The 13066-nt window shown below is 46.9% G+C and overlaps 1 protein-coding gene across 2 annotated transcripts; it reads right to left on the reverse strand.

Annotated features, from left to right (window-relative positions):
- Positions 1-2332: 2332 nt before the first annotated feature.
- LOC119277203 (eIF-2-alpha kinase GCN2-like) lies at positions 2333-11155 on the reverse strand. 2 transcript variants are annotated; one of them, XM_037558446.1, is made up of 16 exons: positions 9946-11155; positions 9576-9694; positions 9447-9497; positions 8757-8838; positions 8566-8677; positions 8434-8488; positions 8174-8304; positions 7688-7979; positions 7405-7611; positions 7266-7312; positions 6364-6490; positions 3971-4018; positions 3710-3847; positions 3178-3260; positions 2853-2956; positions 2333-2765 (listed from the first exon to the last, which is right to left on the reverse strand). In XM_037558446.1, exons 1-16 carry the CDS (start codon positions 10409-10411, stop codon positions 2746-2748), a joined length of 2082 nt encoding a protein of 693 aa, XP_037414343.1. In that variant the 5' UTR covers positions 10412-11155; the 3' UTR covers positions 2333-2745. The 2 variants fall into 2 exon arrangements, with proteins under 2 accessions (XP_037414343.1, XP_037414344.1); XM_037558447.1 differs by lacking the exon at positions 3971-4018.
- Between the last annotated feature and the right edge of the window lie 1911 nt (positions 11156-13066).

Genomic DNA, 13066 nt, shown 5'->3' on the forward strand with positions numbered 1-13066 from the left:
CAAAAACGAAAGTACCTGGTAATTTAATTGGCCTGCACGAGCTCTAGTAATTGGTCCAGTATGTATAGCAGCAGGGGTTGTGGGTGTAACAATGGTATTGATGTCCTCATCAGATTGGGTCGAAAGGAGATCCCGAAGTTGAAGCTTCAGGGTTTTCGGGCGCCTCGGGCAAGGCTGAGAAGCCTGTGAAGATCATATCACCCCAAGTGTCAGCGATGTATTCTAGGTTACCAAACCTGATCTGGTGCTCAGGGGCGAAGCTGTCGACCTGGTCGAGATGACCAGCCGAGTTAGCATGCAGAACGATGCTGCCAAATGTGAAAAGCTACCCGGGGACAAAGATGTCCCCGGTGTTGATGCCATCTCCGATGATCAGGCGAGCCATCGATCCTTCGGCGATCTCACAACGGAACTCTCAATGAAAGCACCAGTGTCAGTGTCAAAACCGGCGGATCTCGAGTAGGGGGTCCCGAACTATGGATCTTGAATCAATGGGTAACAAGGGACGAAGGAGACGATGTTTACCCAGGTTCGGCCCACTCAAAGAGGTAAAACCCTACGTCCTGCTTGATTATATTGAAGTGTATAGGATGATTACAGAGTCGATCTACCACGAGATCAGATGAACTAAAACCTAGGTGAGTATGATGATGGTTCTTCTTCTAGCCTCTACGGACTAAACCCTCCGGTTTATATAGGCACCAGGGGTCCTAGGGTAACATAGGGTCGGTTACAATGAGAAGATAAACATGCAAATTCTCCTATCCTGCCTTGGAGGACACACCAAGGCATCAAAGATTCCCTGCCCGGATACAGAGTCGTCTCATAGCACGACCTTCTAGCAGCAGTAGTGCGGCCCCCCTGTCCGGCCCATAAGAGATAGACCGGCAGCCCAAGGACCCCCTAGTTCAGGACTCCCTCAGTCGCCGCCCAATCCAAAGAATTTGGGGTATTCACCCGGGCAAGGTGGAAGAAGGGAGTGGGGAGATGTACCTCAACATCGCCTTCAAGGAGGGATCCAACGCCCGCAGTACCGCCGATGTCGTGGCCGCCGACGACGACCAAGGGTTTCCCCTGGACAGAGTTCCCAGTCCAACTCCCACCGCGCTAATCGCCAGATCCCACGGAGAGGAGCTTGCCGAAGATCGGACCAGTCGGTGCAATGGGCAGCAAGCATCAGGTGGCCTTCTTCCGATCTGGCCATGGGGAAGAACGGAGTATCCCCCGCGCTGCGACCACCGCCTTTGTGCCCTCGCTGCCAACGCAGCCAAGGGACACAACCAGTCGTTTGGTGGGCGCCTCCTGTCGCAAGAAGGACGCCGCCCTCACCGTCGAGGCCGCCGCCTTAGAGCCTGACCCTTCATCACCAGGGGTAGATCCTCACCGCCCCCTTCACCAGCGGCTGCACGGCGAATCGGTGCCCCCCTCCGGAGGCGATGAGGGAGATGGGGAGGGGGGAAGGGCCGACGACGGCTAGCAACGGGGGTTGCCCGTGTCGCCCCTGCGGGAGCGACGCGGAGACTGTTAGGTCTCGTGCGTGAGTCCCTCGTGGAGATTAGGCCACAATTCCTTGGTTTTGAGCAATAATTTGAGAAATATAGGAGTTGAAGGAGAGAAGGATTGCCTGATCTGTATGTGAATATTTGAAGATGATGGCCACCTCTTTCTCAAATGTAAAAGAGTGGCCCAAATATGGGGAATGCCAGGAGTAGAGAACATAAAAAGGAATCTGGTAACTAAACAATCTGCTGCAGAATTTATAAATGAAGTTCTCAAGCTAGAAGAAGAAGAAAAGATCAAGCCGATAGTACTTCTGCGGCAGTGGTGGAATGAAAGGAAAAATATTAGAGAGGAAGGTAAAGTATGAAATAATAATAATATATATTCTGTTATTAAAGAGACTAATGAATATTGCCAAGCTTTCGTGAAGGAAAATGAGCTCAAGAAAACATGTCAAGAACGGTGGAAATCACCTCACCACGGAGCGCTGAAGGTGAACATTGATGGAGCATTTCATGCTCAAACAAATAGTGGTGGCTAGGGTGCTCTTATCCAGGATCAGAAGGTAGCTGTTCAAGCATGTGGAGCAGGAAGGCTTGAGAATCTAATAAATCATCTTCGCGCTTAAATATTGGCTGCTACTCATGGTGCCCAGCTGGCTTCGTCCAGAGGAATCACTGCTATCTGCTTCAAAACTGACTCTATGTTATTAAAACAGGGTGTAGAGCAAAAGGAACGAGATCGATCAGTTGTCTGCAGGGCACTAGCGGAGTTGAAAATGTTCCTGAACCAAAACTTCGATCAGTTCAGTTTCAGCTTTGCAAGCAGGAACTGTACTAGAGTAGGCCATGTATTAGCAAGTATGGGATGTTCCATGACAATGTAACCCCTGATGTACAAGCTTTAGTGGCGTGCGAGTCAGCTTTGCCCACCGAGTAATGCAATCCAATGCATTTGGTTCAAAAAAGAAAAAAAGACCTAACTATATTCATGTTCTTTACAGAAGGTTTTCCTTACGAGTCACTGCTCGCTCTATCCAAGTCAGCCCAGAGAGGCGCCAAAACAATGGCTGTCTTGCCTTTTTGATTCACACAAGGCACAGCCATCAAGTAGCTGACATATTCAAAATGTTCTAGCTAAACTGAAGTAATACGCTGTCCACAGGCAAAAGGTTCCCGTCTAATGCCGTGCTTCATCTTCTTGGCCTTAGCTGTTAGCATCTGATCGAGACCGCTACACAATGTCTTACAGAGAAATCGTTCCTTCTGTAGGCATTAGAAAATAGTCAGAAAAGAATGAGAATAATTGGCCATGCAATATCATGAAGAGAAGAGGGAAGTCCTTGCAAGGACCTTTGTCTTTAGAGAGCTCGCTGATAAGCTCTTGGATGCCTCCCTTCTCTATGCAACCTTTCGCTGCTGCTGCCTCCTTAGGGGTCACCTTACCATCATGATCCCTGCAAATGATCCACCGAAATAATTTAACTGAGAGCTTTCTGACATACGAAATTATTTCTCACATATCTTCTTGATATTGGGTCATATGAATCAGCCCTTGCATCGACAAGGTAAGTAAATCAGACACAGAGGGCCAAAAAGATGTGATGGCAACAAAGTTACCACATAATGAGGTACCACGCAATAAGAATCAGCTCAGTTGTACATGTAAGTGACATACCTATCAAGCAGTTGCAAGTGGTTTCCGGTTTGTGCATCAACACCATCAATATCTTTCTCATATTTTTGAAACATAGCATCAACCTAAGACACAGTAACACTATGAGTAAACAACTAATCCAAAAAATATAAAGCCTTGGCATGGTGGGTCTCTAATGCGGAAAAGATGCTCCGAGGCTTAGTTTGAGTACGGGTTTCTCATTGTCAAACAATTTTGTAAGAACCATAGGTTCCATTTATTATCCAAAACTAGCTACAAATCAGAGAATAGTTTTTTCTGGGAATGTTGAGCAGACTGTTTAAGCTGCAACTACACCCTCTAAATGAACAGAAAGAAGGCTGTTTAAAGTCATTTTACATATAAGTCCCTTCTAATCGTCTGGCAAAACAGAGAGTAGGGCAAGGAGCAACAGCCTTTAACAGCAAACTACATCGAACATATACCAGTTTTAGCTGAAGTGTGATAAAGTATAGATTTACATAAGCTAGACTTTGGCAGTGTATTGATTTACAAGTATGAAAGGATTTCTTACCTTCTCAATCAGCGCTAAAGGAACATCTTCTTTTAAAGCAACCTTAACGGCATCATCTGACTCCTCTCTAGCAGCCATATATGCTCTATTAGCTTCCTTTGTAGTATCTTTTTCAATCATGGAGTTATACAGTTCTATCTGCACTCCACAACATTTAAATAGAACTAAACGACTCCACAGCACATATATATGCAGTAAAATGGAATAATTGCTGAATGGATAATGATTCCTATAATTCTACTTCACAAATTCACAAGATACCTCATTAGGGACAAGGCTTAGGAACTCTTGACGCTCCTTGCTAACAGACTGCAATACAAGTAATTTGGGCCAAAGCGGTGAGGAAATCCTCATATAAGAAGGTCAAAAGAGAAGAAAAAAAGGCACAAGTGCTACTAACACAACACCGAGCAAGAAAAAATGAGATGCCAAACGCTAAACCTAACAAGAGACACCATAGGCAACTAATCAGGACCGGAGCCAAGCCACCAAGAGAAACACCGGACACGTGGTACCGAACACCCCAAGCCACCACCAGAAAGGCCCGAGTCACTGTTGAGACTGCCCTCTCACACCGGGTCGTGGAGTGTCGCTCCTGCCACAAGATTGCAAGGACCAAGAAAGGAGACCACGGGGATACGTGCAAAAGATAGGAGAACACCAGGGCCACCCGACGCCAGCGTTGAGGACGCTACCTACCAGTGACAAGGCATGCCTGAAGCCGTTGGCCAGTGTTGTCACGCGTTTGCAGAACACACGCGAGACACCTTGCCGATTCGTGGTGTGGGCGCAAGCTGTGGATCAACACTAACTAAAAAATGTAAAGCACGCAAAGATCTACCCAGGTCCGGGCCGCATGTTTGCGTAATACCCTACTCCTGCCTTGTGTTTTGCTGATTTGGTGGACTGAGAACTACAAGCCTTTCCCCGGAAGGGAAAATGTTGTCTTCGAGCTCCTATGTGTGTAAGCTACCAAATGTCCAACCCTTGTTACAGTAGCCCGGTCCTCCTTTTATAGTGCAAGGGGTACCACAGTAGCTACGACAGTCTATACCTCCTTCTGACAAAGTAGAAGCATTAAATGCACGGCGAGGTGTCGCCATATTCTAGCTTCCGGGATGAACACCCGTCACATCACTGCCACTTAAGGCATTCACCTGATATTAGCACGGCACGCACTAATACAGGTGTCTACCACATGGTAAGCGGAGTGGTGAATCAGCTCCCATGCCGCTGTAACTCCACTGGCACGCCTGCACAGCCGGCACGTGTCGTGCAAGGTCTGATGCACAGAACTAGCACGCCACACGTTGGGGGCGGTGGCTTGCTGTCCCCGCTTGCCGGACACGAGCAAGATGAAATGGGCGTTCCCGGTGTCGTCTTGCCTTGAGTCGTTGCCGGGTTGCCTGGGCAACTTCCCCTGGCGCACCTTGTTGCTGATGTAGTGAGATATGACAGATCTTGACAAAGATCTGCATACCACCAGTCCTAAACCCAAAATGAGATGTGGACTCCTTCTGGATGTTGTTGTTAGCAAGAGTCTTCACGAAGATCTGCATACCACCGCTTATCCGGGGTGGTGGTCTGGTTGCCGGAGAGCTTCACTTGTTGTTCCTCCTGACAGGGAGGCTATTGTGGCCCGTGCGCAGTTGGGTGCGTGAACCCAATGGTCACGGTACCGACAGCCAGCTGCAACCGAATGATACCGGGGCTCCATGACGACGCCCTCAAGAGGGTGATGACGCCAAGCGCCACCGTCATCGAACCCGAGTGGACGGACTAGGGTTTTCACCCTGGAGCCCTGGCACCGTGAGGAGACCACCAACGCCCCCAAGAGGGAAGCGACACCTACACGCGTCGCTGGCGCCGGCAGTGGAGCGCGAACCAAGGTTGTCGACCCACCCCGCGAGGAGAAGGCGGCTGCCGCTAGCGCAAGGCCTCCAGATCCAAACCATGGCGCCGCCATCGCCGAAGCCACGATGACACTAGGATCACCCGACAGCCTCCCCTTGTTGCCCACATAGCCAAGAGGAGACACCACCGCTGCAACAGCGCTCGCCATAGAGCCAACCGTGCAGCCTCAGCACCCAGGGCCGCCGGCCCGGGTTCCAGGAACGACACACCACCATTGTCAGGACACCAAGCCGCCGGAAAGCGGCCACCTTCAAACGAACACCGTGAGAGCGAAACTATAGTGCCGGGGCACCACCACGGCCAGAGATGGACACAAATATCAGCCCACGCGCAGAGGACAACCGGCTACATGTGCTAGATCCCCCCACCATGATCGGCAGCAGGGATCACCAGGTCCCGTCGGGCGGGGCAGCACCCGCTCAAGGCAAGTTGCCGGGGCAGCAGGCCTCCATGGACCAGATATGGCAGTCCGTGTCCGGTCAAGGAGCAATTCCCGAGACCCGCGGCCGCCAACCCTAGATCGCCAACCCAGATACCGTCCGGACCGGCTGTCGGAGCCAAGCACGCCCACACCTCAGACCGTCGGCCACCCAGATGGTAATTGGAGAATATAATAGATGACTAGAACGACTTATAACATCAAATGGAGGGAGTGAGAACTACAAATAGTTCAGATAGTAATTGAGTGCATTATTGGAGGTCATGAAATGCTAAATTATGGTTGGTAAATGCTAGCTAACCTGTTTCCAAATTTCTTCTGTTGATCGCAGGCCTAGGTGGCCACGGTGATGGCAGGTTTGACGGAGCTCCTCTTCAGACTGAGTTTCACAACCCTCGTTTTCAATCATCTTAACATCATTCTTAGTGCTGCATATAGGAGTGCCGTTAACGAAACAACAAACAGATATTTTGCACCATTAATAATGATAAATGTCAAATTACATTGCAGTAAACGCAGACATCAGGAAGAAAAGGGTAAAACCATAAGCAATGCAATAGACAACAGAGTTGTCATGATATCAAGTACATCCCGCATATAAACATAGGTGTTTAATACTGAATATTCAAACAGATGTTAAAGATATGTAGATGCTAAGAGTCTCAAATGTGAATCGAACCAATACGGTTCTCCATTCACTAAGCTTACTATATCACCAGAAGTACTGCTTACAAATTAATTGTGGCAAAGTATGGCTCGAAATTACTTCATTTGTTTAATTTTTAGCAGTGTGCCAAACAAACTTTGCCTTTCTTCAACAACATAAAAGCACTTTAAAATATAATTTAGATGATTGTCTGATAAGCTTAATGGAAAAAGTGTTAATGTGAAGCCTCCATCATAAGTTCATCCCCAAATTGACCATTCCAGTTATTGTAGGTAAGAACAATGCAATAACTATATAGCCCTGAAGTTGGGTCTTTTCTGAACAAGAAGCATAAAGTAATGTTGCAAATGCAACATGTGAACTCTTGAAAATAGTCATCTACTTCAGCACTATAACACAGTGAAAGTTGGATATGGTCAATAGCCTTGTAAGATTGCATGTGTATAATTTGAGGAAACTAAATTTACATGGCAGTGACTTCAGAACAAAAACTGAATGTAGTTGTATAAAGATGAATTAAAAGGTCCCGGATTTACCTTTTCTCGCACTTTTGACTCAGCCTAGTTCTTTTGTGTAGGCTCTCCTGCATCAATTAAATGTTGCTATTATTTTGGTTCAAGCATTTTTTTTATATTAAACACGAGTTGAATGATGGGTAAGGATCAATCCAATTACTAGGATATCAGCAGCACAGGGACGCTTTAGTGGATCTTCTGCAGTTAGCTCCATGCAAAATGAAGAGTCGCCCTGCCATGATAAGCATTCCCAGTTCTTTCGAGAAGTATCGTTCTTGAATTGTATGTACTCATTATGCCTCTGGACTAAAGTTGCATAACTAATGAACAGCGAGAAGTACATTATTCCAAGCGGGAAGATATCCACCTGTAACATAAATTTTATGTATATCCATGAAAGAAAGAACCAGGGCTAGATCATATGAATTTTCATATTTTCATACCTTTTCTGAAATATTTTTACCAGCTTCAAGTTCTGGGGCTTCATATCCAAGTGTCCCAAGATTTGGTGTGGCTGTGAACGTAGGACAATCATTTGGGCGAAAGCAAGACTGCCCAAAATCACCTATCTTTGCAACACCATCAAGCCCCAAAAACACATTCCCAGGTTTCATATCTCGATGGATTACTCCTTGTTTATGGATATATTTTAGGCCTTCTGTTATCTCCTTAAAGTATTGAAATGACTTTGGAGCATCAAATTCGTGTGGAGGCGACAGATAATCCTGAAGGCTCCTGTTATTAATTGAAATATCTTCATTCAAATGTCTTAAACGAAAGTGGAAAATCAAATTAAATTAAGACACCAACGCATCGGTAAGCTTAAAATTATTATATCGATAATAACATCCACTACTATACACATGTTTTGTTTAAAACAATAAAAGAATATGTGTGGGGAGGGGGATGATATAACCAAGTATTTGTACCCTGGGCAATATTCCATTTGTATGAGCAAATAAGTGCAGCGTTCCGACTCCGTGGATTCATCCCCACTCACTATAGAGCCATCTTCACTTGCTTCTTTGTACTCCACATCAATATTAGATTCAACCCATGCCTACAATGGATGCTACAATGTCAGATTCAACCCACACCTACCTGTGAAAACAGACATCACAGAAATATCTCCACAGATATATCAGATAAGAGCCAGAAACCGAAAAAGAAACTAGGTGCACAGAATTACCTGTGAAAACTTGACAATGTATTCATTTCTAAGGCTAGATAGAATGGTAACCTCTCTGCAAATGTTAACTATTAGAATAGTAAAATAGATATAACTAGATGCAGAAAGAAAAATATGAAAAAGATCTAAAACCTTGGCTCTGTTTGAATTTGAACATCATTATCTAATCTGATCATCTTTAAAGTGTAATGGTTCTTGTCATAAAAGTAGGAACACAACCAAACGTTGCAGGTTGCCCCTTTTCCTGTTATCACCTGTATTAGTAAAAAGGTGGCACACCTATATATCCCAACGATATATATAAGAAAGAACTGAAGAAATACCTAAACATTTCTCCAATTCAAAATCAATAAAGCTAGGAGATATCTGTGTTTCAATGAAGGTCTCTATTGCACATGAGGAGACCTACAGAAATATAATATGTTAAGAAATATATTTTTTAAATGGGGATGGCAGTAGAATGTCTGCCCAAACCACAGTGTCTCTTTCCAAATAAAAATATGATATTAATTTTTTATGCCTTTTGGTCTGTAGCTACATTATCATTTCGAAGAAATGGTAGTATGGTACTCTCACAATTGTCATCTTCCACAAGTTTTCACCATCTGATAAGTACCAGCAAAAGAAAGTGATGTCTGTTTTACCATTGAGATACTATACTTTACCAGAAAAGTGTAAAGTCAGTGGAACAGTTTTTTTATTGAGTGAGCATTTAGAAACATCACAATCTTTCTATCTAAGCTGGGGTATACTGCCTTCTGAAACCACTTAACTGATGCTGCTCAGAAATTAAGTTGATTACGTCTACTGAAACTTTTGAGATACTCAACGAGGAGTGTTCCCCTTCACCCAATATGTTCGTAGTTGTCTTCGAAACATAATTTAAGATGAGGGAATTACCACTGCAGTGTGTGTAATTTTAGTTTCTTTTTATTTTACATCATTTTGTAGAGAATCGGTAAGGTAACTAAGTTTTCAGTACAAAACATAAAGGTAATGTAGCACATATTTACCACTAGACCCTCAAATTGGCATCTCCCAATTGATTGTTGATTGTGAATTGTCTGCAAGAAAATGGTATTATTTAAATTCTGAAGAAAAATATCAAATAAAAAGGGTCATTACAAGAGGTTGATACTCACGGAGGCATCAAAATTCAGAATGTGCCTCGATTCTTTCATTTCTCGTACCAAAGATTCCATCGCTTTAATCGAAAGCCACTGAAGAGAATAGGCTTTTGTGAATATCCAACCAGTCGAATCTACATGAAAGGAGAAGCATTGTCATTAAGATATATGCCACGTGCCAAGTCTCCATCTATTTTTATCAGAATTCAAGAATAACAAAGAGGTAGAACCGAAGAAGCAAAGTACATATTAGAAAGTGAGGTATTTTTTTGTTCTTTAATAGAAGTCAAATTTCTAGAGCCTAGAGTTTTTGACCGATAGACAACATTCTCGGATTCTGGAATGAATTGTACGGCCATATATATTAAGACATTGAGAATGTTACCATAGAAAACCAGATTGGCCCTGGTTAACCAAATTCTAAGCGTGACTGAGAAGTTTTCATTCATCCGCTCCTCTTCTGATTCCGTTTCAGTTTCCGTTCCCTCCAGTTCCCATGTTCCCTCCTTCTGAGGTTCCTCCAGCCATTTCCCCTCCATGTCCTTTGACTTGTCCTCAAGTTCCTCTGTTATTTCCGGTTCCCAGGTGTTCTCCTCCACAGCTCCCTCCAGCAATGTATCATATGAGTCCTGTGACTCGTCCTCTGATTCCTCTGTTTCTTCCGGTTCCCAAGTCTTCTCCTCCACAGCTTCCTCCAGCCATGTATCATCTGAGTACTGTGACTCGTCCTCTGGTTCCTCTGTTTCTTCTGGATCCCATGTCTTCTCCTTTACAGATCCCTCCATCTGTGTATCATCCTCTTCCAATGACTCCTCGTCAAAAGCACCGTCCAAGAAGCTAAGCGATGCCATACGTTGAAGAATACCATCATGGGAAAAAGCTACGAGAAACTGGGGACTGGTGCCATCGATGGAACCCTCTTGCTCCCGAGGGCACAGCTCAACCCTCTTGCAGTGGTATTCTTCAACTCGGCTAGCAACTCGATTTTGCTATCGAGGAAGACATACATACTCGCAGATTCTGGAACAGCGGTGTGGGAGGTGCCGACGCCAAAAGAGGGCTCCAGAAGCGGCGACGCCATTGGCCTGGGCGCGCGGCCTGATGATGGGCGCGGCGGGGCCTCTGCGGAGGTCGAGGGGGGGCGACGCGATTGGCCAGGTGCGCGCGCCGCCTGATGATGGGCGCGGCGGGGTCTCTTCGGAAGTCGAGGGGGGCGACGCGATTAGCCAGGTGCGCGCGCGGCCCGAAGTGGAAGAGGATGACGCCAATGGCCAGGTGCGCGCGCGGCCCGATGAGGTCGGCGGAGCCTCAGTAGAAGTCGAAGGGGCCGACGCCATTGGCGAGGTACGCCCGCGGCCCGATGAGCGCGGCGGGGCCGCTGGAGAAGTCGACGTGGGCGATACCATTGCCCGGGTTCGCGGCAAGGCCACTGTAGAAGTCGAGGCAGAAGACGCGGGTCGGGCGGCGCTGGCGGACGCACGGCGGAGGAGCGCAGCCGCAGCGGTGGTCAAACCCTAACCGCCGCCGGCTATGGGTCGCGATCTAGAAGAAAAATTGATGGGGAACGGAGGCTGGTTACCAGGTTATCGGGACGAGAAGATTGATGGGGAAAGGAGGCAATACTCCAGACTCGAGGTTATCGGCAACGGCTCTTAAATTTCAGGTCGTCTCTCTCTTCAAATGCACTATGCTTCTAAGAGCATCTACAGCCGGACTTCTTAAACCCGTCTCATACGTCCGAACGGGCCGCTCGCTTACTGAGTAGTCACGTTTTTTCGATCCAGACGGACGCCTCAAACTGGTATCAAATGTCCGGGCTAACCGGCACCCCTCATATCCAGCCCAAATATGGGGCGGATACGGGCGCGCCCGTCACGTCAGACTGACGAAGGGGGCTCAGCCGAAAACGCTCTCAAACCCGACATTCTAAAACTTGTCTCCTCCGTTGGACCGGTGGCGCCGCGTGGCGCAGCTCCGGCGGGCCACGTAGTGCTTTGCCCGGCTATTTAAGTCGACCGGTGGCACCGAAACCCTACCATCCATCCATATTTTCCTCCTCATGTCCGCCGCCGCCACTTTTCACTCCACCCGTACACCTAGTAGCCATGCCCCCACACCGCCGAGTGAGGAGCGAGCCATTTTTGACGCCGGAGCGCCGGCTCGAGCTCCTTGAGCAGATCCGGACTAGGCGCGAAGCCCGGGTCGCCACAGGGCTATCTCCGAATGAAGTGGATCCAGAGGAGGAGTTGGAGGAGGAGGAGGAGGAGGATGTGGGGGACGCTGGTGACGGGGATCTGCACGCGGAACAGCAAGCCATCCTCGATTCCCTCCGGTCGGAGTCGGCTGCGGAGGCAAGACGCCGTCATCGGCAGGAGATGGAGGCGCAAGAGCCCGCGGAGGAGGCGAAGATGCTCGCCTACATGGATGAGGTCGAGGAGGAGGGGGGATGAGCTGAAGCCCTCCTACCCACCTGTTCAGCCGGTGTTCGGCAACGTCGTCGTGGACATTTCCGACGACGAAGAGTAGTTAGGGTAGTACGTAGATGTAGTACGTAGGATTTATTTTGTATGATTTGTATGAATTTAGGGGATGAAATATGAGAGAGACGATGCAAAGTGTCTAATTTGAGGCATGCCCGGTTAGTGCCCGCGGACACGCCCGGGCGTGTCCACGTGCGTTTGAGTGGCCGAAGTTGTCAAGTCCACCTGTAGATGCTCTAATATATAGTACTACCTCCGTCTAGGTGAATAAGTCATTCGCGTAGTACTAGGTCATTGATTTGAAGAATTAAATATGTATTATACGTCATGAAAAGTATATCACTAGATTTATATATGGATGTAGTTTCCAAATATATAATTTTTGTCACATATAATACATATTTAAATAGTTAAATCGTCAACCTAGAACTACGCGAATGACTTATTCACCGAGACGGAGGTAGTAGAACGTGTGTGGGTTGCAATGGATATGCATATAAATGAATCAATCAAATAATTAAGTTTATCTTTAATGTTGAAATTTATTTGTCCCTCATACATTAAAGCATGTTGGGACATCGAACGGGTGCCCAGCATGCTCCCTAAAATGCCCTAAAATGCAACCGTCTCGACAGTCCGGACACCCTCAAATCCAGATCATATGTGGGGGTAAATGCGGTTTTCAGATTTATGCGTCATGTTATCTCCAACACACGGGCCCAACACAAGAAACCCACCCTTTTCCTTCTCCTGACGGACCCTCCCCTTTTCACCTGGTTTCCCGCCCTCTCCTTTAAAACCGGATGACGCCCATCTCGAATGTATGAGGGACAAATAAGCTTCGACCTTAAAGACGCCTTCTCTCCTAAGCCATTTCCACCAAGAATCGGATTTACCCACTAATGGCGCCCTCTATCCTTCAGACTGCATTTCCCCATAAACTGCCAAGCAGGAGTCATGTGCCAACCTCCCTGCTCTCCGCCTTGATCCCCTTCCCACATGTTTGTGTCGATCCGCCACTGCCAT

The sequence above is a fragment of the Triticum dicoccoides genome, chromosome 3B (assembly GCF_002162155.2).
Source record: "Triticum dicoccoides isolate Atlit2015 ecotype Zavitan chromosome 3B, WEW_v2.0, whole genome shotgun sequence".
NCBI lineage: Eukaryota > Viridiplantae > Streptophyta > Magnoliopsida > Poales > Poaceae > Triticum > Triticum dicoccoides.